The sequence below is a fragment of the Leptonychotes weddellii genome, chromosome 10 (genome assembly GCF_054177405.1).
Source record: "Leptonychotes weddellii isolate Sample4059 chromosome 10, ASM5417740v2, whole genome shotgun sequence".
NCBI classification, from domain to species: Eukaryota; Metazoa; Chordata; class Mammalia; order Carnivora; family Phocidae; genus Leptonychotes; species Leptonychotes weddellii.
Window position 1 is genome coordinate 71,417,206 of NC_138378.1, and position 26,410 is coordinate 71,443,615.

General features: G+C 35.1%; 1 protein-coding gene across 8 annotated transcripts in view; it reads left to right on the forward strand.

Annotated features, from left to right (window-relative positions):
* AFTPH (aftiphilin) overlaps window positions 1–26,410 on the forward strand; it is a 68,282-nt gene that overhangs the window by 31,024 nt on the left and 10,848 nt on the right. For 7 of the 8 annotated variants that reach the window (XM_031020038.2, XM_081833599.1, XM_031020039.2 and 4 more), the window contains 6 exons: window positions 11,694–11,845; window positions 13,735–13,861; window positions 14,280–14,336; window positions 17,268–17,390; window positions 23,471–23,531; window positions 25,082–25,165. In XM_031020038.2, the coding sequence (XP_030875898.1) occupies window positions 11,694–11,845; window positions 13,735–13,861; window positions 14,280–14,336; window positions 17,268–17,390; window positions 23,471–23,531; window positions 25,082–25,165 (604 nt within the window). The remainder of the gene's footprint in view (window positions 1–11,693; window positions 11,846–13,734; window positions 13,862–14,279; window positions 14,337–17,267; window positions 17,391–23,470; window positions 23,532–25,081; window positions 25,166–26,410) is intronic. The other variant, XM_031020044.2, reaches the window with a different exon arrangement.

Here is a 26,410-nt window from a genome sequence, read left to right on the forward strand (position 1 = left end):
CTGGGGGAGGGTCAGAGGATGAGGGAGAGAGAGAACCCTCAAACAGACTCCCTGCAGAACCCATCGGAAGAGGGGCTTGATCCCAGGACCCTGAGATCATGACCTGTGCCGAAATCAAGAAGCCAACTGCTTAACCAACTGAGCCACCCAGGTGCCCCTGAAGTACAGTTTTGAGTGCATGAGAGAGCAAGCAGAATTTGAAACCCCAGCGTCTGCTGAAGGCTGTAGGGAATTGAAGGATAGAGAATTTGAACAAAGCGGATTTGGACTTCATAATTTGACAGCGACTAAAGACCTGGGATGAGAGTATGAGAAGAATTAAGGGTTAGACCTAGAACAAGAAATAGTCATAGGTTGACTTACTGTGGCCGTATTTATTTGCTTATAATTTCCTGCAAACGTACATTTATGTTTACACTTCTTGGGGAGTAGGTGTGTTGGGGAGAATATTTTTAGCCCCCAGCGCCTGTACTTTATCCTTTCCTGTTGCAGACTATTTCAGAGAAGATTCACTAAGATTTGTTTTGACCTAAAATAGCTCCTAGAGACGCAGTTTGATATCCAGGTTGTTCCCCAGTCCTGAGTTATACCCTGTGTTAAACCTAACCTTTCTTCAACCCCAGAGGTGTTGAAGAGCACTCCCTAGAAAATCACTGCTTTGTAGTGACAATTGATATAGGGAACACTTGTCTCACCAGCTTCTTTTAAAGGTACTAAGAACAAGATCAGAATCTGCAAATTCTTCCAGTTATCTTTTGCTAAGCAAACCATTTTCAATTAGAAGTATTTCCGAAGTTTGAGTGTTAATTGAAATGGTTATACATCATTGCTTTGATACATGAAGATATTATTATGGTATTACCAGGTGGTGGAAACAGCTAATCACTTTTCATTTGACTTTGAGTGTCTGAATAGCTTAATTTGCTAATTCAGTTATTATACGATTTGGCTAATGTGTATTATTCCTGTTGATTAATTTATTATTGAAGTAGAAGGTTTCCATTTTAAAAAGGAGTAAACTAATTATATAATGCAAAGCCAAGACTGTTGATTTTGACCTAATCCTTTCCTATTTAGTTTCATCTTACTGTAAAGTGACACTGGTATTGAATAATCTTTATAGCCCTAGAACTTGTAACATCATGAGATAATGAATTTTTTAAAGTATGACCACTTCAAAAAGGAAATTTTGCATTACACAAGTTGATTGAAGTTATTTATAACTTGATAACTGGATATAAGAGGTAATAAAGTATATAAGCTTTATATAATCTTACAAATCTGAGTTTGAATCTTGACTCAGCCTCTTATATAGCTTTTTGGATGAGTTACTTCTGAGCTCAGTTGTTTGTAAAAAAAAGAAAAGAGAGAGAGAGAGGTAATATCCACTTCAAGGGACTTTTGTGAAGATAAAATGACAGTAAATTTTAAAGTGAATGAAAAAAATTCACTGAAAAGTAAAAATTTTGTAGTATGATTCTATTTTATAAAGATAGAGCAAAAACTGTGTAGATGTGGCAAGATACATTTAAGACTTCCTGAGATTTGTTTGGCTCGGTCCTCAGACTTTTATTTTTGCTGAATAGGTTTGGAAAATGATGGATTTTGGAAAGGAGAAATTGTTGGAAGGGGCTGGAAGATAAGTTTAGAAGAAAGTTGAGGTGGGGAAATGGGTAAGCCCTGCTGAGTAAATGACTGAATTGGAAGTGATTTTCATTCTTATCTTGTGTTGTGAAGGCAGTTGTGGCCTGCAGTTTCTTCCTTTTCCAGAATATGCTGGAAAAGTACATTAATCTAAGTCCCCTAGGAGAGGATTAGATTTACTGGTATTTTTCCTAAAATGTTTCTCCTACTTGCTACAGTGTTGAGGACAGCACTGAAATCCTCACATACTAAGGACAGTGAACACTGAGTTCTTTTTTTTTTTTTTTTTAATTAGCACACACAAGTGTGGGGAGGGGCAGAGGGAAAGGGAGAGAGAGAGAGAGAGAAGCAGACTCTCTGCTGAGTGCAGAGCCTGACGCAGCACTCCTGAGCTGAAATCAAGAGTTGGACACCTAACCGACTGAGCTACCCAGGAGCCCCAAATGACAGTGAACATTAGGTTTTTAATGGTAAAATTTAGAATGATTTATTCCTCTTGAATCTTACCTGGATGCAACAATTCTGCCCTGAACAGAGTGCAGTGCCTTTAAGTCATTTTGTCCAAATTCTGCTTTGACAGAATGTTGTGAGTCTTTAGAATTCATAGCTCAGTTAACTCAATTAAACAAACATGGGGAGCAATTCTTTGTTTTGAGAAATGAAACATATGGTGCAGTTGTCATTTCAAATTTCTAATTTTCACTGTGACATTGTCTGGGTCCCTATTTTTTAGTACTTTCCTTTTTTCAGGCTACCAAAAAGATATCTTAATATTTTAATAAAATAAAAAAATAAAATAAAATAAAAATTAAAAAAAATATTTTAATAAAATATATCTTCCTTGGGTCAAGAGACAGTCAATTGTTGCAGGTTTATTGTAATAATTTATTACTTAGGGAAAAGTCAACCAAGAAGACATCTTTCAAATGTATAAAATGTTCAGACAAGTCAAACTAATTCTCAGATGTGGGTCTAGTGAAACTCAGAGGTTCAAGCCTTGATGTAAAAGCCATAGATGACCATTTATTGAGAAATATTCTTCCCTTTCAGTGAATATTTTTTTCTGAGAACCCAGAGCTTGGGGCGCATGGGTGGCTCGGTCGTTAAGCGTCTGCCTTCAGCTCAGGTCGTGGTTCCGGGGTCCTGGGATTGAGCCCCGCATCGGTCTCCCTGCTCGGCGGGAAGTCTGCTTCTCCCTCTCCCACTCCCCCTGCTTGTGTTTCCTCTCTCGCTGTGTCTCTCTTTGTCAAATAAATAAAATCTTTAAAAAAATAAAAAGAACCCAGAGCTCAGTATATTTCATTTTCCTGTTAACATTCTTATAAATTGCAGAAATCAAATAGTGGTATTTCTATTGTACAAATTGGAAAAGAGGTCCAGACTGTTCTTTGTTTTTTGGGCTAAGGTTCAAAGAAAAATGATAATAACAAAAAAAATCCTCCTTACTTTCAAAGCAGTCCTTTTTTCCAGATTTCTTTATTTCTTTTTTTAACCTGTTAATATTCCAGAAAGGAAATTTGATTGAAATAGCCAAGATGACTTTTTTCTTAGGTATATGGTAAAGGAGGTTAATATTGTTAAGTACTCTGAGCTTTTATAAAATTTTTTAAATATTACTGTGGATGTTATTTGAGAATTTAGGTAATTGGTAAGTAATCTCTTTATATTAACTGACTATAGAAAATGAAGCTATGAGGAATTTTTTTCTTATTAGCCATCTACTTGATAATGCTACTGGGAAAGTGTTACTAGATGAAGATTGGTTTTGAGAGCCTTAAAAATTAAGAGTATCACAAAGAGAAAAAGGAAGAGAATTATGAATACTTTGGCCTATTTTTACTTTTAAATTAAATTTTGATTTGTTCACCAGAAAGTCAGCATTCTCAAACTGACTCTAACAAACCCCACATTTTCACCTTTGTTTATTTAATCATCTGCCTGAGATTTGTGCAAGTTTTCCTTTCTGTGGATGAACACCTGAACTTATTGAAAACAGAAGTAAGCAACCAAATAAAGAAATTAAGTGGTCAAAAGATACAGACTTCCAGTTATAAAATAAGTAAGTCCTGGAGATGGAATGTATAGCATGGTGACTATAGTTAATAATACTATATTGTATATTTGAAAATCTCTAAGAAAATAGATCTTAAAAGTTCTCATCACAAGAAATGAGAAATTTGTAACTGTGTGGTGATGGCTGTTAACTAGACTTATTGTAGTGTCATTTTGCAATATATACATACCAGATCATTATGTTGTACACCTAAAACTAATATAATGTATGTCAGTTATATCTCAGGTTTTTTTTTAAAGAAAGAAATTGAGATTTTGGCTTTATAGCTCTTTGCTTACTTGAAGTATCTGCATAGCAATTTCTTTTGTTATTTTTCCCTCAGGAAATTCTGCTCTTTAATTTCAAATAGGTAGAAGTACTTTGTTAGATTTATCCACAAATTGTACAGAAGGGCCAAACCATCTTTTTAGAACATGGTGAATATTACAATTGGTCACTCTTCTTACATTATAGCTTGAAATTGGGAATTGATAAAGTGTACAATTGTAGATCGTACTTGATATCTTACTTAATATTTAATGGTGGCAAGGCATAAGGTAACCTCTTAAATGGAAGATTAAATTACCCAGTGGATTTTATGTTTCTTCTAAACTTCCACTTACGAGCAAGACCTAATGCTATCAATGTTAAAACTATTAACATTAATCAACTTTTGTTCCGAAGGAAGAAAAGAAAACTTAACTAGAAATACGTTGAAGGAACTTTAGGAATTACCTTAAATACAAGATACTTTCAAGAAGATAATGCATTTGAGTGGCATAAGAACCAGTGTAGGATCCTAGGTGCTGGTCTTACACACCCCTTTGAAAAACTGAATGAGATTTTCAATACACTTTTTATACTCCAGAATAGTTAATTTATAAAATAGAGATATATTAGGGTTCTCCAGAGAAACAGAACCAGGAGGAGGGAGGGAGGGAGGGCTTGGGAGATGGGGGGTGGGGGTAGAAAGAGAGACTTATTATAAGGGATTGGCTCAGGTCTTTATGGAGGCAGAGAAGTCCCAAATACAGTCCTAAAGCTGTCTTCAATTGATTGGGTGAGACCCACCCATATTCGGAAAGACAGTCTGCTTTACCCAGTCTACCAATTCAAACGTTAAACTCATCCAGAACCACCCGCACACATATACCCAGAATAACGTTTGACCAGTTGTCCGGGCACTTCATGGCCCAGTCAAGTTGACATGTAAAACTAGCCATCAGAACAGGGAGTGCCATTTGTCCCTGTATAGCTTTCAAGATTTGGGAGAGACTTGTAGCCTGTTTGTGACTGGGGCCTACCAATTGGGAAACTCTGCATTCGATAATATGACTTGTTTGCATCAGTGGGTGAAATGAAATGGCTGCTTATATACCTCCTACCCTAAACATGGAGATATGACAGAACTCAGAATGAGAGTGAATTCATACATGATGCTTTGCCCTCATTGATGAATTAAAACCATTGGATAGTTGATCATTTGTGCTTTCCCAGAAATCATATCAGGTTTGAAAAAGTAATAACTATTATTATAGAGACATTCAAGGTAATAAAGGACCCTGATAGGAAAACAAATATATGAGAAATGAGAAAATTGGGAAAGATAAAAGCCAGTGTACCTTTGCGAGTAATGTAGCCAGGGCCGCATATGACTTTTATGTGTCTTACCCATAAAAGATATTTAAAATTCTATTTTATAACTTGGTATAAAGATGAGTTTGTTAAAATTAGCTCTTGGGGCGCCTGGGTGGCTCAGTCGTTAAGCGTCTGCCTTCGGCTCAGGTCATGATCTCAGGGTCCTGGGATTGAGCCCCACATCGGGCTCCCTGCTCCGTGGGAAGCCTGCTTCTCCCTCTCCCACTCCCCCTGCTTGTTTTCCCTCTCTCGCTGTACCTCTCTCTGTCAAATAAATAAATAAAATCTTTAAAAAAAAAAAAAAATTAGGGGCGCCTGGTTGGCTCAGTTGGTTAAGCGACTGCCTTCAGCTCAGGTCATGATCCTGGAGTCCCGGGATCGAGTCCCCCATCAGGCTCCCTGCTCGGCGGGGGTCTGCTTCTCCCTCTGACCCTCCCCCCTCTCATGCTCTCTCTCTCTCATTCTCTCTCTCAAATAAATAAATAAAATCTTAAAAAATTAGCTCTTAAAACATTTTCATGCATTCCAGGGGCGCCTGGGTGGCTCAGTCGTTAAGCGTCTGCCTTCGGCTCAGGTCATAATCCCAGGGTCCTGGGATCAAGCCCCACATCGGGCTCCGCAGGAAGCCTACTTCTCCCTCTCCCACTTCCCCTGCCTGTGTTCCCTCTCTCGCTATGTCTCTCTCTGTCAAATAAATAAATAAATAAAATCTTAAAAAAAAAAAAAAAAAACATTTTCATAAATCCCTAAATTTATTGTGGGCCTTAAGCCCTGGCCCTGGCAATAGTATAGTGCTTAAAAGCAACGCTCTGGAGTCACACTGCTAGATTGAGATCCAGGTTTCAGCACTAACTTGTATTAGTCACTTCCCTGAACCTTAGATTTAGAGAATAATAATAGCAGTTATTTAAAATCTCTCATTCTGAAGGTAAAATGAAATTATGTGTGTAAATGTGCTTACCACATTGTCTTGCACATAATAAGTGCTCAATAAATGTTAGTTACTGAATAATCTCAGAAATGAACTTGGAAAATGGTCTGTAAAGGTGCAAAGAAATAGTGTTGGCAACTGAATTTTTTTGGTGAATGGCAGAAAGTAATAGTAGGGGGGCAAATGAGAATTTGTGTGGGAGTAACATCTAGTTCTGGCTGTATACTCACCTGTCAAACTATTTTGAGAGGAAAGCTGCTGCTTTGGGCTGGTTTCCATTCGCAGAGTAGTTTTGACAGATTAGGACCTCTTCTGAGTACTAGTGCCCTCGTCCTTTGTCCTAGCACGACGTGAATAGAGAAAATGGACTCTGGCATCCGCCTTGAATAGCATTTGACTTTCAACTCTGCATTTATCAGAGCCCTCAGTTCTTACAATGTGTAATGGCTAGAGGTGCTGCAATTTGCCAGGCGGAGAATTTGATGCACGTGTGAACTGGTTACATAACTGGTATTCGGCTAACCAGTCACCAGTTCTCTAAGTCCAAATTCAAGGGAGAACTGATGACTACTTTTCTTCTTTGACTTTGGAGTTAAAGGCATTTAAAAGTCAAGTAATTATACCGGGGCGCCTGGGTGGCTCAGTTGGTTAAGCGACTGCCTTCGGCTCAGGTCATGATCCTGGAGTCCCGGGATCGAGTCCCGCATCGGGCTCCCTGCTCGGCGAGGAGCCTGCTTCTCCTTCTAACCCTCCCCGCTGTCATGTACTCTCTCTCTCTCTCTCATTCTCGCTCTCTCAAATAAATAAATAAATCTTAAAAAAAATAAAATAAAAGTCAAGTAATTATTGTGAATATTATTTCATTGTTTGCTATTTAGTTACTACTGTAACCTCAGCTAACTACTGTGCTAAGTGTGTGGGCCCTCAGCACCTTCTCATTAATTTACAGTGTAGTACTCTTTAGTAAAAATTTATAATTTGCTTTGTTGAAAACTATGAATTGTAGCGTTAGATGAATCATTGCTTTCTTAAGTACAGTCATCACCTCAGCAGTTAACAGCTGAATCCCTTATCTAATGGCTACAAATGTTTGAAAGACTACCAAAGTTGGATAAAAGCATGATTTGGTGAAAAGAGTAGAGGCTTTGGAGTCAGACTTGGGATCAAATCCTTGCTGTGCACCGTACCAGCATGAGACTGTGGTTAATTAATCTCCCTGCGCTTTAGTTTCATCTGTAATATTGGAAACAGTTGGGGTTTTTTGAAAAAGATTCATAAAGTAATATATGTAAGCATCAAGAATAGTACCTAGTATGTAAGGGATTCAGTTATTATACTTGTTAGGATTATGTAAATATATCCAACCTATGTACAAAAATGGTTTAGATGGTTTATAGTAAGATATACTTTTGTAAGTAGAACAAATATGCCCCCTGCAGTCTTAAATAAAAGTGAAGTGTTATTTGTTTTTTTTTCTTAAATCTAGTGCACAGTGAACTAGCTAACATTTCTGTATCAACTATGTACAGGAACCTAAGTACTGGAGATTCAAGATGAGACATTCCCTGCCCTCAAAGCTCCTATAATTTTTAGAAATTGAACTTAGAACTGCTTTGATGACAGCTTAATACAGTGTTTAAGAACACAGACTGAAACTATACTAGATTAGGATTCAGCATGTAATATTCATCTGACTGTGGGCAAGTTAACCTCTTAGTGCTCTCTTTTTCTCATCTAGAAAATGGGGATAATAATATGACTGTTACCTCCCTCCTGTGGTTCCTCTGTGTTCTTCTGTGAGCTAATATTTGTAAAGCATCTAGAATAATGCCTGGCATGTGGTGAGCACTGTGTAAGCATTAAATAAAAAACATAATGTGCTTTATCAGGCTTTTGCAGTTTTAACTATGTTTCAGGGAACATCTTGTGATATTTTACTGAATTTAGGCCCTCACTTTCTTGAACGGATTAGGGTTATACTGATACTGTTTGCTATATGCTGCCCTGTCTGCCTAGGGAAACTCAATTAGCCAGTCTGACCTTACCTCTAATTCCACATAATAAAATACAGTCTTTTAGAATTTTATATCTAATAGAAGTCCACATGTACATGTTAATAAATATTACTATTTATTATTAAATATTACTGTTATTATATATTATATCTTTATATTATATTATTAAATATTACTATTTAATTCACATCTTTTTCTGAGTTAATCAGCTACAAGGAGTTTAAAAATGTGTAGTGTCCCCATTTAATCAAAACCAGTAGATTGCCTCTTATGGCTAGATATACTCTATTATATAGAAATAAGAATTCTTATAAGCAGGGTAATAATAAGTTCCTTTTCACTTACACACAGTAGAGTAAGTCCAAGTTTAAATAATATATCACTTTGTTGACCCTAGTGTTGATGTAACATTAATTTTGTTACTAATTTGGTTTAAGGCTGTTGTATGTATTAAACTGGGCACTGGGCATGGAGCCTGCTTAAGATTCTCCCTCTCCCTCTACCCGCCCCCCTCCCTTACTCTCCCTCAAGAAAAATTTTTTTAATAAAAAAATAAAATCCACAAAGAGTAGCAGTAAGAGGTTCTATTTATGTAAGTGGCTCTTAATGATAGACATTTTTAAATTGGTACTTATTTTCCAATTCAGCAGGAGGATCTTAGGGAGGGTGCAAGAATTTGGATTATTTAATTTCTTCTTATGGTAGAAATTGATAGATTGAAACAAGTATTTTCATAATAATTTAGAATGTTAAATCGTGGCAGAGAAACATCCCTAGTGAGATTTGAACCTAGTTTTGACATTTATTTTATTCCTTGGTAGGCCACTGTGTTTTTGTGTGCCATCTGTATAATAACAATAGTAGTGATAAAGTTACCACTTCTTAGGCACACACTGGGTGCCAAGTATTTAATCCTGTAATTCATCACCCACCCTGTGAGATTGCCCCTGATATTTCCAGTTTATAAATCCAGAAACTGAGTCTCACCTCTGGGTCCACAAGTCCTCCGTTGAAGTATTCTAGTTTATCAGCCACTTACTTCCTGGAATTAACTAGTAGCAAATGAAATTTGGCATGTATTACCATGAACAACATATTAGTAAGAAACTCTTTTTAGAGGATTCCCTTTTACCATCAGACTAGCCTTGTGGATTTGTGGATAGCTGGAAATTGGTGTACTTTTAAAGGAAAATGTCAGGAAATTTAATTTGCATCACAATCTTTGTTAATTGTTAGCTGCTTTCTTTTTGAATTGTTAGAGTTCCTCCTTGTGGTGGGTGGTGTGCTGTTCAGTTAGTGGATTCTGATTATTTGAATCTTTTTTATTGCTCTACCTCAGGGGTCAGCAAACTGTGGCTATGAGACAAATCTATCCTGCCGCCTGTTTTAGTAAATAAAGTTTCATTGGAACACACCACACTTACTTGTTTATAGGTGGCACAAAACTGAAAATACTTAGTAGCTGGCCCGATATTGAAAAAATTGTTAAAAGAAAAGAAAGAATTGCTGACCCCTGCTCTACTTCATTCAACAAAATATTTCATTGAAGCAATTGAGTGTAATATCTAACTGTAAAGATAAATGGAACTTTCTTATAAATTTTTCATGTAATTTACATTCTGTATGAGAAAAGGTTAGGTAAGAAGTAAAAACTTGAGGTGAATGTGATGTTCTGTTTGTTCACGTACATTCCACTGATTTGAGAATTTGCTCACTGGTGAGCCTAAGACTGGTAGTTAGGTATAATATTGCCCAATTGACTAAATGTGTTTTGGGGTCATTTCTTCCTTCCTTTGATAAATATTTTTTCTTTCCCATTAAAAGGATAACAAAGGGGATACGAACGAGATTCGGTTTTAATTTACAGAGAAGTAAAATTTGGTCATATGTGAGTTTTTGTTTACCTTCCCTGCCCAGAAGGAGCCAGCGCTCATCATGTTTCCAATTAGATGGTTATCTGATCCCTTTAAAAGTCATGTCTGTCCATTCCCTCTGTTGAAGCAAGTAAGTGCGGGTCCCCTTGACACACTCAAGTTTCACAAGCCTTGGGATCTTGAGTCTACTCTTTACTGTAGGTTTCATAATTGATACTGAGAACCTTTTCCCATATCACACACACGAATATAATGAAGGTGTTAGAGTAACTTTTGTAGAGATAGCAGAAGAGTACCCTGAGACTAATTATTCAGTGTTAAGTTTTTTGCTCTGATACTGCTTCCAAAAGAGAGATTTTGGTTTGGAAAACATGTTTGTGAAGATTTTTCCTTTTGTTTTTCATTTTCCTGTTTGCTGACTATGCTAAACAACAGAAATCAGGCGTTAACTTGTTTTTGTTACTTGGCAAGAAATACCACCATGATGTGGCATTTTCTTACACACTGAGTATCATTTCAGGTGTACACTTCCAACAATCTTTAACTTAACAGTCTGTATTCGCCTTTGATGTTTAAGTAGTAAATTGAGCTAAGTTGCAAATATTTTACATGTATCTGACATACAGTTAGGAAAGTGGGAATAAATGTTATTGTAGGCTGCACATGTAGAATAATATAGTAGTACCCCCCAAAAATGTAAGTTAATCTCAATTCAACAAGTTTTAATTAATGAAAATACTCCAAAATGCCGATGTTCTCAGTGAAAATGCTCTAGGGAATATCCAGTCTTTGCTTGGAGGAAAGGCAGTGTTCTATTCAAAAATATACACACCATAGATAGAAGAATAGAGAAATGGAATTTTTAAAAGATAACACAGATCATCAAAATGTTAAATGAGCTATTGAATTTCTTAGTAAAAACTGAGACATTCTTTCCTACTTTGGTTTGTTCTATTAGCAGCAGAGATATTTCTAAAAGGCTTTTAAAATTCAAATGTTTATATTCAAGAAAAAGGTTCTGTTCAACTATAATAGCATAATACTTTTCATAAATATTCAATTTAATTATTCTTAAATCTAGAGTACAGGAGTGGTAGTAGGGAACATCTAGTGATAGAAAGAAGATGAATGCTGCTTGTTTTTCTGAATGTTTCTCTTTGTTTTTATTTTCGCTTTGGGTAGATTATTCACACTTTGAGATTGCTTTCTCACTGTACAATTGAGTAAGAATTTCTTCTTTGGGAATTCTGTAGTAGATTACGTAAGGTACTGTTTGTAAAGTACCAGATATGTTGTTTGGTATAGAACTACATTTGTCACCACTGTAACTATGATTACTTAATGTAATCATTTAGAACAGTTTCATTGAGTTAGTTATGCACCTTTCACTTAGTGTTTCCTGTACCTGACTGGTAGTTAACCTCTCTCATAGTAGTGGACAGGGTGTGGGGTTAGAGGTGTGTGTGTGTGTTGATGATAAAACACATCATTAAAATCAGAGAAATGAAAATAAACTTTTGGGGTGTGTTTTGATGCAGACAGCTTTACTAAACCGCCTGGAGCGAATTTTTGAAGCATGTTTTCCTTCAATATTTATCCCTGATACTGAAGAGGAAGTTACTTCCCTGAAGCACTTGCTGGAAACAAGCACCTTCCCAATAAAAACAAGAGAGGCCTTAGCTGAAAGTGGGTAAGTAGTAGACAGTTTTTAGACAGCATGTATATTTGTTACTTTCAACTATTTTAACTTACAAGGTTATCTTAAAGCATCAAGGTTCTGAAATGTTCTTATAACATTGTGTTGAAGTTTAAAAAGTAAGATTGTGCTATAAAAAAAAAAAAACTCCCTGCTCCATTTTTTAACGCTTTTAAAAATATTTCTAAGTCAATATTCTCATCAATTTTATAAATTATCTTTTGACTTCTAGTATGATAGATGAGAATTTAGACTTTACATCTGCTGTCCTCCTCCCTTCGTCGTCCCTATATATTTTTTTTAATTTTTTTATTTAAATTCAATTAACCAACATGTAGTACATCATTATATTTATATCATAGTTTTTCATTAAGTTGATATTTGGTATTTTCATGATTATAATCATGTAAATAGTGTTCACTGTCCATTATTAGAGCTTCTTCCTGGACATATAGTTGCCTCTCTTTTTCGTTTACTAAGTCTTTTCCTACCCCCCAGCAGCCTATTAATACAATTTTACTTGTGATCAAACCTGGCAGGCTAGCCATTCCATTTTTTTTCCTGAGTCCTCCATTGTCCTATTCCAATCTGGAATGGATTCGATCTAGAAACACACGTTGTCTTGGGACTTCCCTTCACTTAGAGCCCATTTTGGTGGAGCACATCTTCTAATAGCCTCCTGAGAAATAAAGTACACGGGTGGTAAAATTTTATTTTATTCTACCCTCACATTAAATTTATAATTTAGGATTTTTTGTTGTTGGTATTCTGAAAATTCACAATGAAGTGTCTTGATAAATCTTTTCATTCATTGGACTGAGCACAAGGTGTACAGTCTTTCAATCTGGAGACTTCTGTTCTTCAGTATTGGGCAGTTCTCTTATATTGACATTACCTTCCCTCCATTGTCTGTTTTCTTTCTGGAACTCCTATTAATTATTAGATGTTAGAGGCTCTAGATTGATTTTCTAATTTTAATTTCAGAGTTACTCTTATTCCTGTACTCTTCTCTTGCATTTCATTACTCTCCACCTCTGGACACATTCTGTGCAAGTCTTTCCTTCATCTCTCTTTGTAACCTCAATGCTTGTGGTGCAAGGTTTTAAGTACCTCTTAATTTCTTTAAAGATGAAGATTATGATTTGCTTCTTGGTTTTTTGGGGGGTGATTTCTGAGAAGAAAAGGGGACAAAAACGTTTATGCTTTACCATCTTAAAACCATTTAGATGTGTTATTTAAAAATATGCTAGTTGTCCAAATAGACCCAGGAATCTCTCTAAGAGATTCATTTTTGGGATATAACACAACTCTACAACAAAACACACCATAAAATACAGGAAGATATTTTTGCCTTAACCAACAATAGGAGCTGAATAGTAAAACAACTTATTTAAACTGTAGGGTTGTGGCCAAATAAATAATGATGCATTCTGTCTAATAGAACGTTACACAGCCATTGAAAAAGGCATACATGTAGATGAAGAAATGCTTAAAATCTGAAAAAACACAAAATTCTCTATATAATTGCAGCTGTGTTTGTGGGTCAAGACTCAAAGAGGAAAAAAGCACAAATATTAAATGGCTGCAGTAATATGGTGGAAGGTTGAGTGATTTCTTTTCTCCTTTTAAATATTTTTGTTTTACGGTTAAAAAAACATACTAAATTTTGGTTGATTACTTGCATATTGTTCCAAATGAGTTTAACTTAGCCACTTTAATGACTAAGCAGTGGCTGTTGATTTTATTCAGATAATAGTTGTATACTCATGTTAAATGCAAGATTAATTGGAATGTATAACATTTCACCATCACATTAAAACTAGAATTCATGGTGAAAGCGATTCAGTAACCCATTGTTGGTGGCTTTGTCATGACCTTTGCAGGGAACTGCTGGATGTGTGGACCGAGCTACAGGATATCCACGATGCACATGGCTTGAGATATCAGTGGGGCGGCTCCCATAGCAACAAGAAGCTTTTGTGCTCCTTGGGTATAGACACCCGAAACATTGTGAGTTTTGTTAGTACCTTGGAAAATCCTTTAGTGGGCCTATGAGTGTTTTTAAATACTGTTACAACTTCTAATCAAGCTGTGATAAGCTAGTAGCTCAGAAAAATAATTATTAGTTGTCTTAAATGCTCATGTATTTTGAATATGCCAATTTTTAAACATAAATCTATCTAAATTTTTCTCCAGTCAATATTTCTTATTTTAAGAAAAAGTTGTTTCAGTGTTTTTTGTTAATTATAAAATGAAGGGATTGGACTAAGAGATCAAAAACATAATCTCATATGGGCAATTTAATAATTTGTTATACTTATGTTTCACAGTGTATATAATAAAGCATTGCGAGCATATTTTAACTGTTTCATTATATGCCATAGCATTCTCTAAATATGTGTTCTTTTTCTCTAACACATGTATGTAGCTCTTCACGGGTAATAAGAAGCAGCCTGTTATAGTGCCCATGTATGCAGCAGGATTGGTAAGTGCAAAAATGTCTCTGTGCAAATTTATCACTGCTGCATTCTGTTAAATTATCTTACATGGCATGACATGGAAAGTATATTTTAAGGGGCACTTAGTGTGGGAACATTAAATGAATAACTATTAATTTCCTTTTTGATGTCATAAATCCCTTCAAGTCTTGATTTAAAGACATTTTTCTATATTCTATTAATTAAAAATACTTTTGTTTTACATTGAAGATTATTTTTATCCTAGTAACATAGTGCTCTTAACTCTGTAATATGTACCTTTGGAGGTCTTGCTCTTCTTTTTTTTTTTTTCCTTTCTAAATTTGCTTTTAAAAAGTGGAAGCTGAAGTATCTGAAGGCTTAGATATCATATGTTTTAATCCAGTTGTGATAAATTTTAAATGTTGCATTAGTGAAACTACGGATATGTATAAAAGCTTGGGAATACCATATGATAGTAATTGAAAATGGGCCGGGACCCATAATTGGTCCTCAGTTTTTCCATTAATTTTTTAAATGTGTTGAATTTTGTTTTTTCAAATATGGCAGGTAGTCCAGGATAACTGAGGAATTTTCTTTCTGTACCTTATCAAGACTCAGTCACACTTTAAAGTTTGATGTATTTGTGTTTTTGGTATGTCTTTGAGTTATTGGTGAACAAAAATGCTCTGTCTATTAAACTAAAAATATTTTTAAATTTTTTCACCAATAACTTGAAAATAAGGTAAAAATACAATGATTAAGAAAAAAATAACTAACTTGGTGTGGAATTTAAATCATACAACCCTTTATGTGCATGCGAAAATGAATTTGCTGTGGAACTTGACCTTCTTTAATTTACAAACTTTTTCCCTGAATAAGCTCTAATTATTGATACTGAATTGGAATGTTTTACTTTGTTTCATTCTTGTAGTTTTGTTTTATGGAATTAGACAAAAACTTTTCTGTGCTTCAGCCTTTTATTCAGTTTCTGCTCCTTTATAAATGTAACTTATCTGGTATTTTCAAAACACCTTGATTATCCTTATACTTTTTTCTGTTGTGGTAATATAATGAAGAACATTCTTTAACTTTTTGGTTATTTGTATTTCTTTTTTCCTCAAGGAGTAGCATTCTAGAGATTGTTGGTGTTACTGTCACATTCTGAGTAGGAAGTATGAATTTGTAGGGGTTTTCATTCAGCACATTGGGAGCAATAACTACTTAATCCTTATTTGTAGGCTTAGCACATTAGCCAGTTCTTTAAATTTAGTGAGGAGTTAGAGACTAATATTTTTGCTTTATTTTCCTATCTTAATTATAATCTATTAGTAATCATTTCACCATTTTTATAAGCTTTTAATACCAAAGTTGATTTAGTGACTATACCTCTCCTACTCCGTCTTTATGATGCCTTACATTTAGAAACTTATTCTTTTTCATATCTGGTTTCAAAATTTAATTATACCTGAATTTTTCCCATGGTGCTTCACACAGATGAGGTATTCAGTATCCTTTGGTCTCGTCTGGAGGAATAAGACCTGAAATGATCACTTAAGTCACGGGTCTCAGACCTTAATATGCATCAGAATTGCTTGGAAGACATGTTAAAACAGAATGTTGGGCACCACCCCCAGAGTTTCTTATTCAGTAGGGGTGAGGCTGTTCATCTGAGAAGTTCCCAGGTGATGCAAAAGCTGCTGATTGGGAACCCCTTTGAGAACCACTGATTTAAGGGATAGTTCACATTAGAGAAGTTGGCTAAGGCTGGGAATTGTTTGCTGAATGCGTTGTCTCTTTATGTAAGGTGCACTAGATGGAAAGCCTGTATAATATATAAGCTACTGAGTTAGACCATGAATTTATTTTCATACAAGCTGCTAGAGTAAAGCCTTTCACAAATACCATTGTTAAGAATGCAGTCTGTAAACTGCTTTAGTTAGCATTTGCCCTATTTTATGAGAAGAGGGAGGATTGTCCTGAAAACTTGTTTTTGGGAATATACAGATTCTGACCTTACTGTCTTAGCCACTTTAATATTTTTCCCCCAGTAAAGGGAGACTTTTGTGTGGTCTGGTTGATAAATATTCAAGAGTTTATTGAGTATTATTTTAAAATGTATTAAAGCTTAGCTTTCTTTCAGACCATTAATTGATGATTACCCATTATTATTAGTGTTTGGTAAAATATTGATACAAAATGCTGGGTTGTTTTTTTTTTTTTCCTTCTTTCCCTGAATGCCTTCCTTTCTTACTCAGAAAGTGCATTAGATTTGTAACACACCTAGAGGAACATGTAAGATGTTTTCCCCCCTCTGAAATGGCTGTGTCTCTGCTTTGCTAGTCCCAGGAACTAAGTGTTAAGGCTCCCATCCTTTAGTGGAGATAGGATCAAATACTAAATTTACATTGAAGCATGTAGACAGCATCACATTAGATGGCATGTTTTAGAATTCTCACTTCTCCAAGCACCACCATGGTGTAAAGGGTACAAAGGGTGTCCTTTTCTGCAGTTTCCGTGTCTGGACTATCATAAAATTGTTGGAGTCTTAGGGCCTGGATATAATCTGTGGTGCTTGCCTCTTCCCCACCCCTGCCATCCCAAATTGCTTATGTTTTTGTGTAACAGTGATAACTAGGTACTTTAAAACCAATCAGATTTAAAATACACGGTCTTCAAAAAGTTTGGATTCCAAAGGTACTATTGTAAAACATTTTCCATTATAGTGCTAGAAGATTGTCTCTTTAAACATTTTCCATTATAGTGCTAGAAGATTGTCTCTTTAAACATTTTCCATTATAGTGCTAGATCGTCTCTTAACAAAATTTAAGAATAGTTCCTTTTTGTCTTTAGTACTTTCCAAATGACTTGGTTTTTAACTTTCTGCTAGATTGACTTTCTCATAAAGTTTGAGTTGGTTTCTCACCCCCTTCCACTAATGGCTAATATGCCTTTTTCAGGGTATGTTAGAGCCCACCAAGGAACCATTGAAACCACTATCTGCTGCAGAAAAAATCGCTTCCATTGGTCAGACAAACACCATGTCACCAGAAATGAGCACATGTACATCTGACCAATTCCAGGTAAAAATATCTGTACATGTATTGATATATTTATGCATGTATACACACATATGTCCAGACACAGTGTTTCCCATAATATGTAACTTTTAGTTTAAATATTTTAAAAATTGATTTAATGATGGACATTATTTTGATTACTTATTAACATCCCTTGGACTACAATAAACAAGCCATCTTTAATTTTCAAAAAAGGCACAATATGAGAACTGGCTGGTTACCGGTTAAGTCCTTAAAACCTTTCTAGGCCCTAGTTTCTTTACCTATAAAATGAAGACTTTGAAGCAGGCATCTCTAAAAGTCCCTTACAACTTGAACATTGTATAATCATAATTACTGACACACCAATCTGGTAAGTACTGATTTTCAAAATAATTGGGAAACACTGCATTTACACCAGCTCTTCAAATCTGCTAATGTGTGTTTTTCCTGAAGCCTGCAAATTTTATAAAGTAATAAAATTAGGTGTGTTTATTACATCAAAACTGTTGTTTTGAGAGTTTGAATAGAAGAGTTACTTAAGTTGAAAATGATGTGGCCTTTTACAAAACATTATTTGGATTAAGAAAAAAAGAAAGCTGTCTTACCTTTCTTATTCTTCACCACCTTGGCACCATTAAGCACAAATTTTTTTTTCAGTCTAGTATGTTTATTATCAAAGCTATGCCCCTCACTTTTTTATCTGGGAAAAAATTTGCTTACTCTTCCCACATCAAATTAGAAACTGACTCAGTGCTAGTTAAGCATTCTTTTTAGAAGATTAATATTTTTAAGTGAACGTTACCATTTGTAAAACATTTTCTGTGTTTGTCACTTCTTACCTTCAATATCATCTTGTTTTATCTAACACAAAAATGTATATTTGGACAGCCGTTCCCAAAATGTGTGTTCCATTGAAAGAAACTAGGGCCTAGAAAGTGTTCCATTGAATGCTAATCCCCAGAGATACTCCACTAAAGAAGGGTTCCAGGGGGAAGTAAGTTTGGAGAATTTGTCACATCATACCCTGTAACCACCCTTGGAGATTCTCAGCACACATTAAGGACTCTGGAGAATCCAGCAGTGAATAACCCTATTTAATTTTAATTATTTCTTAAATTTACTTGGCCACAGGACCCTTCTCTACAGGGACCAGGGGAAAAGAGTCATAACACCCATAGAACTAGTATTTTAAAGAATATACTTTAGAAAATAATGATATAAAGCAAAGTCCTACCCTTTCACGTGTGTTTCAAGGAACATCTAATATTACTGCTGTGTACCACTGTGGTTTATACTTGAGCATAGCTTAAACATCCCTTTGAAGCCAATTTATTACTAGCACTGAAATAGTGGGCAGGGAGGCCTGAAGCATAAAATGCCTGGCCTTGTTGATAGTTGGGCAGCAGGCAAGGAGGTTTGGGCAAATTTGTCTCCATAGGTAGACTGTCCTTTGTTATCTTCCTTTAATTGCCCTTGTATGTTCTCCAGCTATCAGCTTCCCTCCCAAGCCTGCCCTACATAAGCAGATTCCAAAATTACTTCTCCCATAGCACATTCCTACTTCAGCCTTAAGCAACATTTTTCTTGCAGCAGTACTGGATGTTAGGAAAGTAATTTGAACTACCTGGTTCAAGCTACCCGGTATGTTTACTGAAAATGAAGCCGCTCTTTATTTGAGGCCACTTGTTGCTAGTTTTGCTTGCCGATGCCGACGCCTCCTCTTCTCCCCCATCCAAGCACTTCTCTGTGTTACGGCCCCATAAGCTATTGCTTGTTTTATCATTGTTAGCTCTCACCTGTCATTTTTGCCCCAGCTGATTTAATCAATCTCATATATTTTATTCTAGTCACACGTCATATTTATATCACCTTTCTTACAGAATTTAATTATAAATGACTAAAAGTCTAGATCTAATAAAAAAATGTTAATTTAGTGGAACTTTTAATGGAAATTAATGTGTATTAATTTAATGGAGGTTAGTCATAGCTCCATAATATGTGTTTAGCTGCTGCTATCTCTTTACATGTACACACACGCCTCTAGATTTATAATCAAAGGACTACTGTCCCCCTATTCATAGGCAAGCATATCTAACTTTTGCTGGAAGATGAAACTTTGGTCTCTTGCCAATAATTATATTAAAAAAAACTTTTTAGGGCGCCTGGGTGGCTCAGTTGGTTAAGCGACTGCCTTCGGCTCAGGTCATGATCCTGGAGTCCCGGGATCGAGTCCCGCATTGGGCTCCCTGCTTGGCAGGGGGTCTGCTTCTCCCTCTGACCCTCCTCCCTCTCATGCTCTCTGTCTCTCATTCTCTCTCTCTCTCAAATAAATAAATAAAATCTTTAAAAAAAAAAAAAAAAAAAAAACTTTTTAATCACATCCTTTTATTCTGTTTAGTGCACACATCTCTCTTGTTAATCCAATACTTATGTGTAATTTTAAAAGTTTATTCTGTACTTTTTTGTGGTAGTTTGTGATCCTCATTAGCTTTCACTTTTAGGCTTTTTTGGGAACCAATGAAAATAGTATTTCCCAGTGGAAGTTGTTGTTCAAACTGATTCTGAATCAACTTGAGCCACTCTAGGACTTCATTGTAACGTACACACAATTAAACTGAACATTTCAGTATCCATATCAGAATTTTGTGCTGAGATGCCTGACCTTCTTCACTAAATTATATGATCTTTGCTTGGCTCCGTACCCCTGAATCAGGTTAAAATATTTTTAAAACCTCTAAAATGCATTGTAAGATTCTCTTAAAGCAATATTTCTTACCACTATTCTTTGGCAGTCAGTGTGTATATTATTTTTACTTTACATTTTGGCCATGCAGTAATACTATTACATCTTCCCCCTAGTCATAATATCCAGAGGAAATAGCCATAACCTTGCTTTTATGTTTTTATATTGGCACCACTGTGACTTTCAAACTTAGCATCATTGTTTAATTCTCATTATGACTAACTGCTTTCTGATCTGTCTGTTCTGTCTGTTTTGGTACCCATTGGATTTTTATTATTTCTTCCAAATTTGTTTGTACTCATTATTCTTATAACCATTGCATCTCTTGTTTAGGAGCTGGATGACTTACTAACAACTGTTCCGGTGTTTTTTCCAGGATACTCTTACTTGGAAAGACAGCTTATGGGCAAAAAGCAGTAGTGATACTTCTGTTGTTTTGTTCTTTAAAAAATCTTTATTCACTGAATTTCAAGGTCACATCATTCATGGTGCCATTACTGATTCCCCTCTTGGTAAGATCAGTATGTTAACCAGACTTTATCCACGGCTGAGTAGAGTCAGCTCTCTGGCTAGCAGTTATCTGGCTAGTCACTACTTATCCAGTTTCCTGCTACTTGATGTGGTTCTTTCATTTGTGAATCAGAATTTTAAAGTTAGAAGAAAGAAAAAAATGATTATGTAACATTGTGCTCTCTTTTTACATTAAGACAACATATTTGGAAAGGCTACATGATGTACCCAAAATCATTAATCAGTGGTACATCTAAGACTAGAACCCAAGTCTATGATCTCTAGTCCCCATTGGTTTGGGGGGGCAGGGGCGGGGCAGCTCTTTTTTTTTTTTAGTAGGCATTCTTTGTCTTTATTCATAAATGACATGATCATCTACATAGAAAATCCCAGTGAATTTACCAAAAAAAAGATGGTAATGCCAATAAGTGAATTTAGCAAAATTTCAGGATATCAGATCAATATATAAAAATGAACCTATATTTCTATATATACTAAAAACAAGTGATTAAAAGCATGTTATTTTCTAAAGCGACAAAACCATGAAATACTTAGGGATAAATCTAAATGTACTTAATGTTTCTCCTTTCATTTTTTTTATTTCAAGTTTTAATTTAAATTCCAGTTAGTTAACATATAGCGTTTTTGCTCTTTTTTATTATGACCTTGTCTTCCTTAGTGCTTTTAGTCGCTGTAGTAATCATTCATACCACATTGCTTGAGGTTGTTTTAAAATGCTTCATTTAGTGCTTTCTCTTTAAGTAGCCTTCCTCACCAGTGCCATTTGTTAGCTTATAATTGCTATGGTCTTCTGTTTTACTTCTGTCTTATTTCCATTAAATGTTGATTCGTGTTTTAGCACCTCATTATTACAATATTGGCTATGTCTTCAAAATGCCGTACACCTGTATAAGAATCTTAAATTCCAGCAAATCACTGAAATATTTCTAAGCAACCAGCTACTTGACATCGTTTAGATAAAACATGTTAATGAAAGAGCTTTGCTCCATTTAACCAGAAGTTTTGTTATTGCATAAACCTGGGTGTTGTCCATCCTGACAGTATTCAGTAGGACTAAAGGTTTCACTGATCTCTAAGGAGAATAATAGGAGTTGAATCTGTGGGAATGCTTAGAGGTTTTTGTTTGTTTGTTTTTGAGATCAGCTAAGGAAGATATTTTCCAAATGCTTATTAGTCTTGCAGGTAAGTTATAAACTAGATTTTCACCAGCATTATTTTTAATTTTATTCACTTTTAATTTGATTCAATTTTAATCAATAATTATAGATTCACAGGAAGTTGCAAAGATCGTACAGAGGAGATGCTTTGTACCCTTCAGCAGTTTCTCCCCCTAATTACATCTTAATTATAGCATAATATTAAAACAAGGGATGTGACTTGAGTATTACAATATGTGTGTATAGCTCTATGTCATTTTATCATATGGGTAGATTTGTGTAACCACCACCACAATCTAGATATATGACTCTTCCATCACCATAAAGAACTGTCTTAATGGCCGTCCCCACCCCCACTATCCTATAACGCCCTGGCAACCACTAATGTGAGGATTTTGCTTTGTTTATACCTCCCTCCTCAACCTCCAGGCCTGACCTGATTTAGGAAAGACTAAATCCATAATAGTAACATGCCTGTCATTGATACCCAGTTATCAAGACAATTGTATTATAACGGAATTAGACTTTCAAAAATAATCAGTTCATGCTCCTTTCCTACAGGGAACAAGTCTTTATCTACACACCAAAAAACGAATGTAAAGTTTTAATAGTACCTACCTTACAATAAAGCATAGTGGTAAGCAATACCGGGAAAAAAAAAAAAGGACAGCAACATGTTGGTATTAAGAGTCTGTCAGAACACAGGCTATTTCAGTAAGTGTTGTCAACACCACCCCAAAATAAAAGAAGAAAATCAGGAATCCCAATTTTTTCTTGTAAAATTTGTTCTTAAAGCAATGATCATTTTTTAAATGTTTTGTATTATTTTACGTCTTACATGTATCATTTACTCAATTTATCTTTATGTGTTTGGCAGTCAACAAAATTTAAAACCTAGAATATTCAGATGAGCTCTGAGTATACTTTTAAGTACATTATTTTAAAAATTAAATTCTGATACTGATTATAAGTAATTTCTAAAACTAGAGAAGATTTAAATTTTTTTTTTTTAATTTTAAATTTAGTTCCTATTTACTGGCCCATACTTTTACTTTGGGAAATTGTAAAGAACCAGAGACCTTGGACTTTAAACCTTCTCATTTTATATACAAAGAGACCAACTAAATTAAGCTACACCTGGTCATACAACTAGTTATTTAGTAGTTATTTGGTCTTGAATAACTCAAATCTCATTTTCAATATGGTACCTTCTCTATTGCATTAGACTGTCCACTGAGAAATTTTATGTGGCTAGTCATTTAATATAAAGTAGATCACTCTTTAGTGATTAAAGTCAGTGATTTTTTTAATATTTGAATTATAATCTAGCCAATAGTTTAAGTCATAACTTGAGACTAGATTGAAATCTTGACATAGAATCAGTCCATAAAAATCTGTTTGAAAATGTAAAGTGAATTCCATTTCTCAAAGACAGTTTTTTAATATCAATAAACTGTATTGTTTGTCAATTTTTCAGTTTCGGTTTGTGTTCATATTTTTAGGTAACCTTCTGAAATTGTAAATTATCCCAATTTTGTCTTTTAGGTACTTTATTGCCTAATGATCTTGCTATAATAGTTTTTGTTTTTGTTTTTGTTTTTGTTTTAAGGATTCTTTATGTTGCTACAGCCTGTACTGATTAATTTTGATTTTTTGGTTTTCAACTCTAGGAGTCTCTACCACCCGTCCAGTTTGACTGGAGTAGCAGTGGCCTTACTAACCCTTTAGATGGTACGTCTCTCCGTAGAGCCTCTAGCACCAGAGCTAGAGTTAAGAAAGCTACAAAGTTCAGACAAACTTCTCTCTGCTGATTTCCTTTTTTGTTTGAACATAACTTCTTATTCTTATCTTTGGAAATTCAGGCTTTCTTTCTGAACAGTAATTGCTCAAAAACAACAGCTGTTACTATTATTAACAGTATTAATGTCCATAAGTAGGTAGCAGTAGCTAGGTAAAATTTTAATTTCTTTATCTTAAGTCAAAAACAAGCTCCTTTATGTTTTACAAGTATCTAAGTAGTTGAAATGATATTTTAGGTAGGACCAGTTTACTTGAAATTTGTTTCTGTAGATTTAATTTATGGAATTTTCTTGGATGCAAAGTCTTGTGGCTAGAGGCTGCTTAAAAAAAGCACAAAGCACAATTATATAACCAAAAACAATGTGCAAATAGATCCATATTTATTGACTTAAAGTAGTTTTCAGATTTAATAATATTTTATAGAGCACTTATTATGCAAATGGAAAATGAATGATTTTCATGATCCTTTTCTAAAACTTGTCTCAAAATACTAGTAGGTAGTTCCAGAAATAATTGGTTTCTCTGAAGGCTTTAAGAGAAAATCCTGAAAAGGAATAACTTATCCTAGTAATGTGGGTCTTTAAAATAAATGACACAAAATGCTAGTTTTCCCGTGTGTTGACACCACAAATTTTAATTGGACCCTAAGATAGAATTATTCTTATTCTTTATACTTCATAAGTTATTTGAGCCATTGTCTAAAACACCTGTCATTCTATCAGCTTTGCCTTAGACTGGGGGTCCTAGGACATCTGGAAAGCATCCAATTGAATAGCAGTGCTGAAGGAAAGCCTGGATGCACCTTTTGCTGTTGTCTGGTGTCTCGAATATTCAGTCAAATCATCATGCTTTTTATTAACAAACAACTTCTTTAAAACTGTATGCTATTTCTGATTACTGTTTCAGAGTTAAAGGGGAACAGTACAGCTTGAGGTTGCACATCAGGGTAGGGCAGTTATGACAGTCCTTATTAATGTTATTTTAATTTAAACCAAGTTAATGTATTGGTGTGTGTCCTGAAACTGACAACTTTGTCACTTTTTAAAAATCATTAATTCGAAACCAACATTACTAACACAGAAGATTGATTTGGGCATGTACAGTGATTTACTGTTGGGTTGAGATTAAAGTATTGTTTCCCTTTAACGGGTACACTTTCCCCTTGGTCTTTCTGGTATGGCTTTGAGTTTTGATTGAAAGAACTGAACTCTTAACTAAAACCTTACTAAGTGTTAAATTTTATTTACTTTGTACATGAGAAAATGTACATTGAATTATTAAATTGTTACTTTAGAAATGTCCTTAGTAATGAAAAACTAATACTGTACACATTGTTTTAATGTTGATTTTAAAATATGTAATGACTACTAATTATAACCTGCATGTTCAAGTGTGTGTCTTACCCCTTTTTACACATAACCCCTCCTCCCTTGGCTTACCTTCTGTGTGGCTGCCTACCAACACGGTCACTGAATTTCAAGCTAGTGGAGGTTCCACTCTTCTGAACCTTGATTTCTTTGGGCCCGTGGATGACAGTAGCTCTAGCAGCAGCACCACAATCCCAGGTCAGCAGAGTGTTAAAACCACAATTCTAGTTTAATTACTAAAAGCATGACCACATCACTTGACTTTCCTATAAACAAGGAAACAAGTAGTTGTATTCGCTATAATATCTTTCTGATACTTTTCTTTTATCTATCTATTGTTATTTTCTAGTATCTGACTATAACAAATGACTTCTGTGAAATGTGTTTTAAGGAAAGCTTTCTCAGTGTACCAGTCAGAGCTGAAAGTAGTTTCTAGGAATAAAGTAGCCCTAATGTCCTTAGACAATTAAAGGCAAGGTTTGGGGGGGGGGGGCTCCTGTAAATGCAAAATGTGATATTTTATATGCTTATTTTTGAAAGCATATCCTATAAAGCCATTTGAAAAAATACAGGTTTAGAGATGTAAGAATATTTTAGTATACAAAGATGACTTTACATTGTAGTGCCTGTGGTAATAGAACCTCTACAAATTCTAGCATTCAGTTAGTTGTTTATTAATGCTAAGTGTATAATTGGGTTCCAAAACGTTAGAGTCTAGCACTTAGTTCTATATAGATCCCACATAGAACTTACTATGTAGTTTTTATGTAGCTCTCAAATAGAAAGTATTCTGTTAGATTTCCATGGAGAAAAAAGAAATGTTACAGAATAGTAGAAAATAATTGCTATGAGATTAAAAGCTAGAAATTAAAACTTCCTGGAGTGCCTGTTAAATTCATGTTCAGCCCTGCGAAGTTCAGTTTATTGACCAAAGGACTAATGTACTTTGTCATTTTTTAACTGAATAAAAGATTAAAATATAATGGCATTTATATGTTTACATTTTATTTGATATGATTTTAATGAGTCCCTGTCATCCCTTCTTGTGATCTGGTCATCATGCCCATTGATCACCGGACAGCTGTCGGGGTACTATATAGATGCTGATGCCCAGAATGCATAGCGAGGATCCCTGTCTATCCCCACTAGCAGCCAGTTAACAGCCAGCCTGGTTCCTGAGAATTTGCTGGTTTTATTCTATTCCGCTTGATACCCTGTCATCCACTTCCAGCAGTTCAGGAGCCATGGTGGGAAATGGGGGAGACCATAAGAGTCAGATAAGGGTGAGCCTGGAGCCCAGAACATCCTTCTCCAAAATCTGGTTATGGAAATCTGATTCTGCTGTAAGGAAGTTCCAAGGCCATTTGGTAGAATGACTGGATTTCTCAAATCTAAGCCCCTGGTTATCATTTTCATTATTTCCAAGATTTTGCAAGCATATGA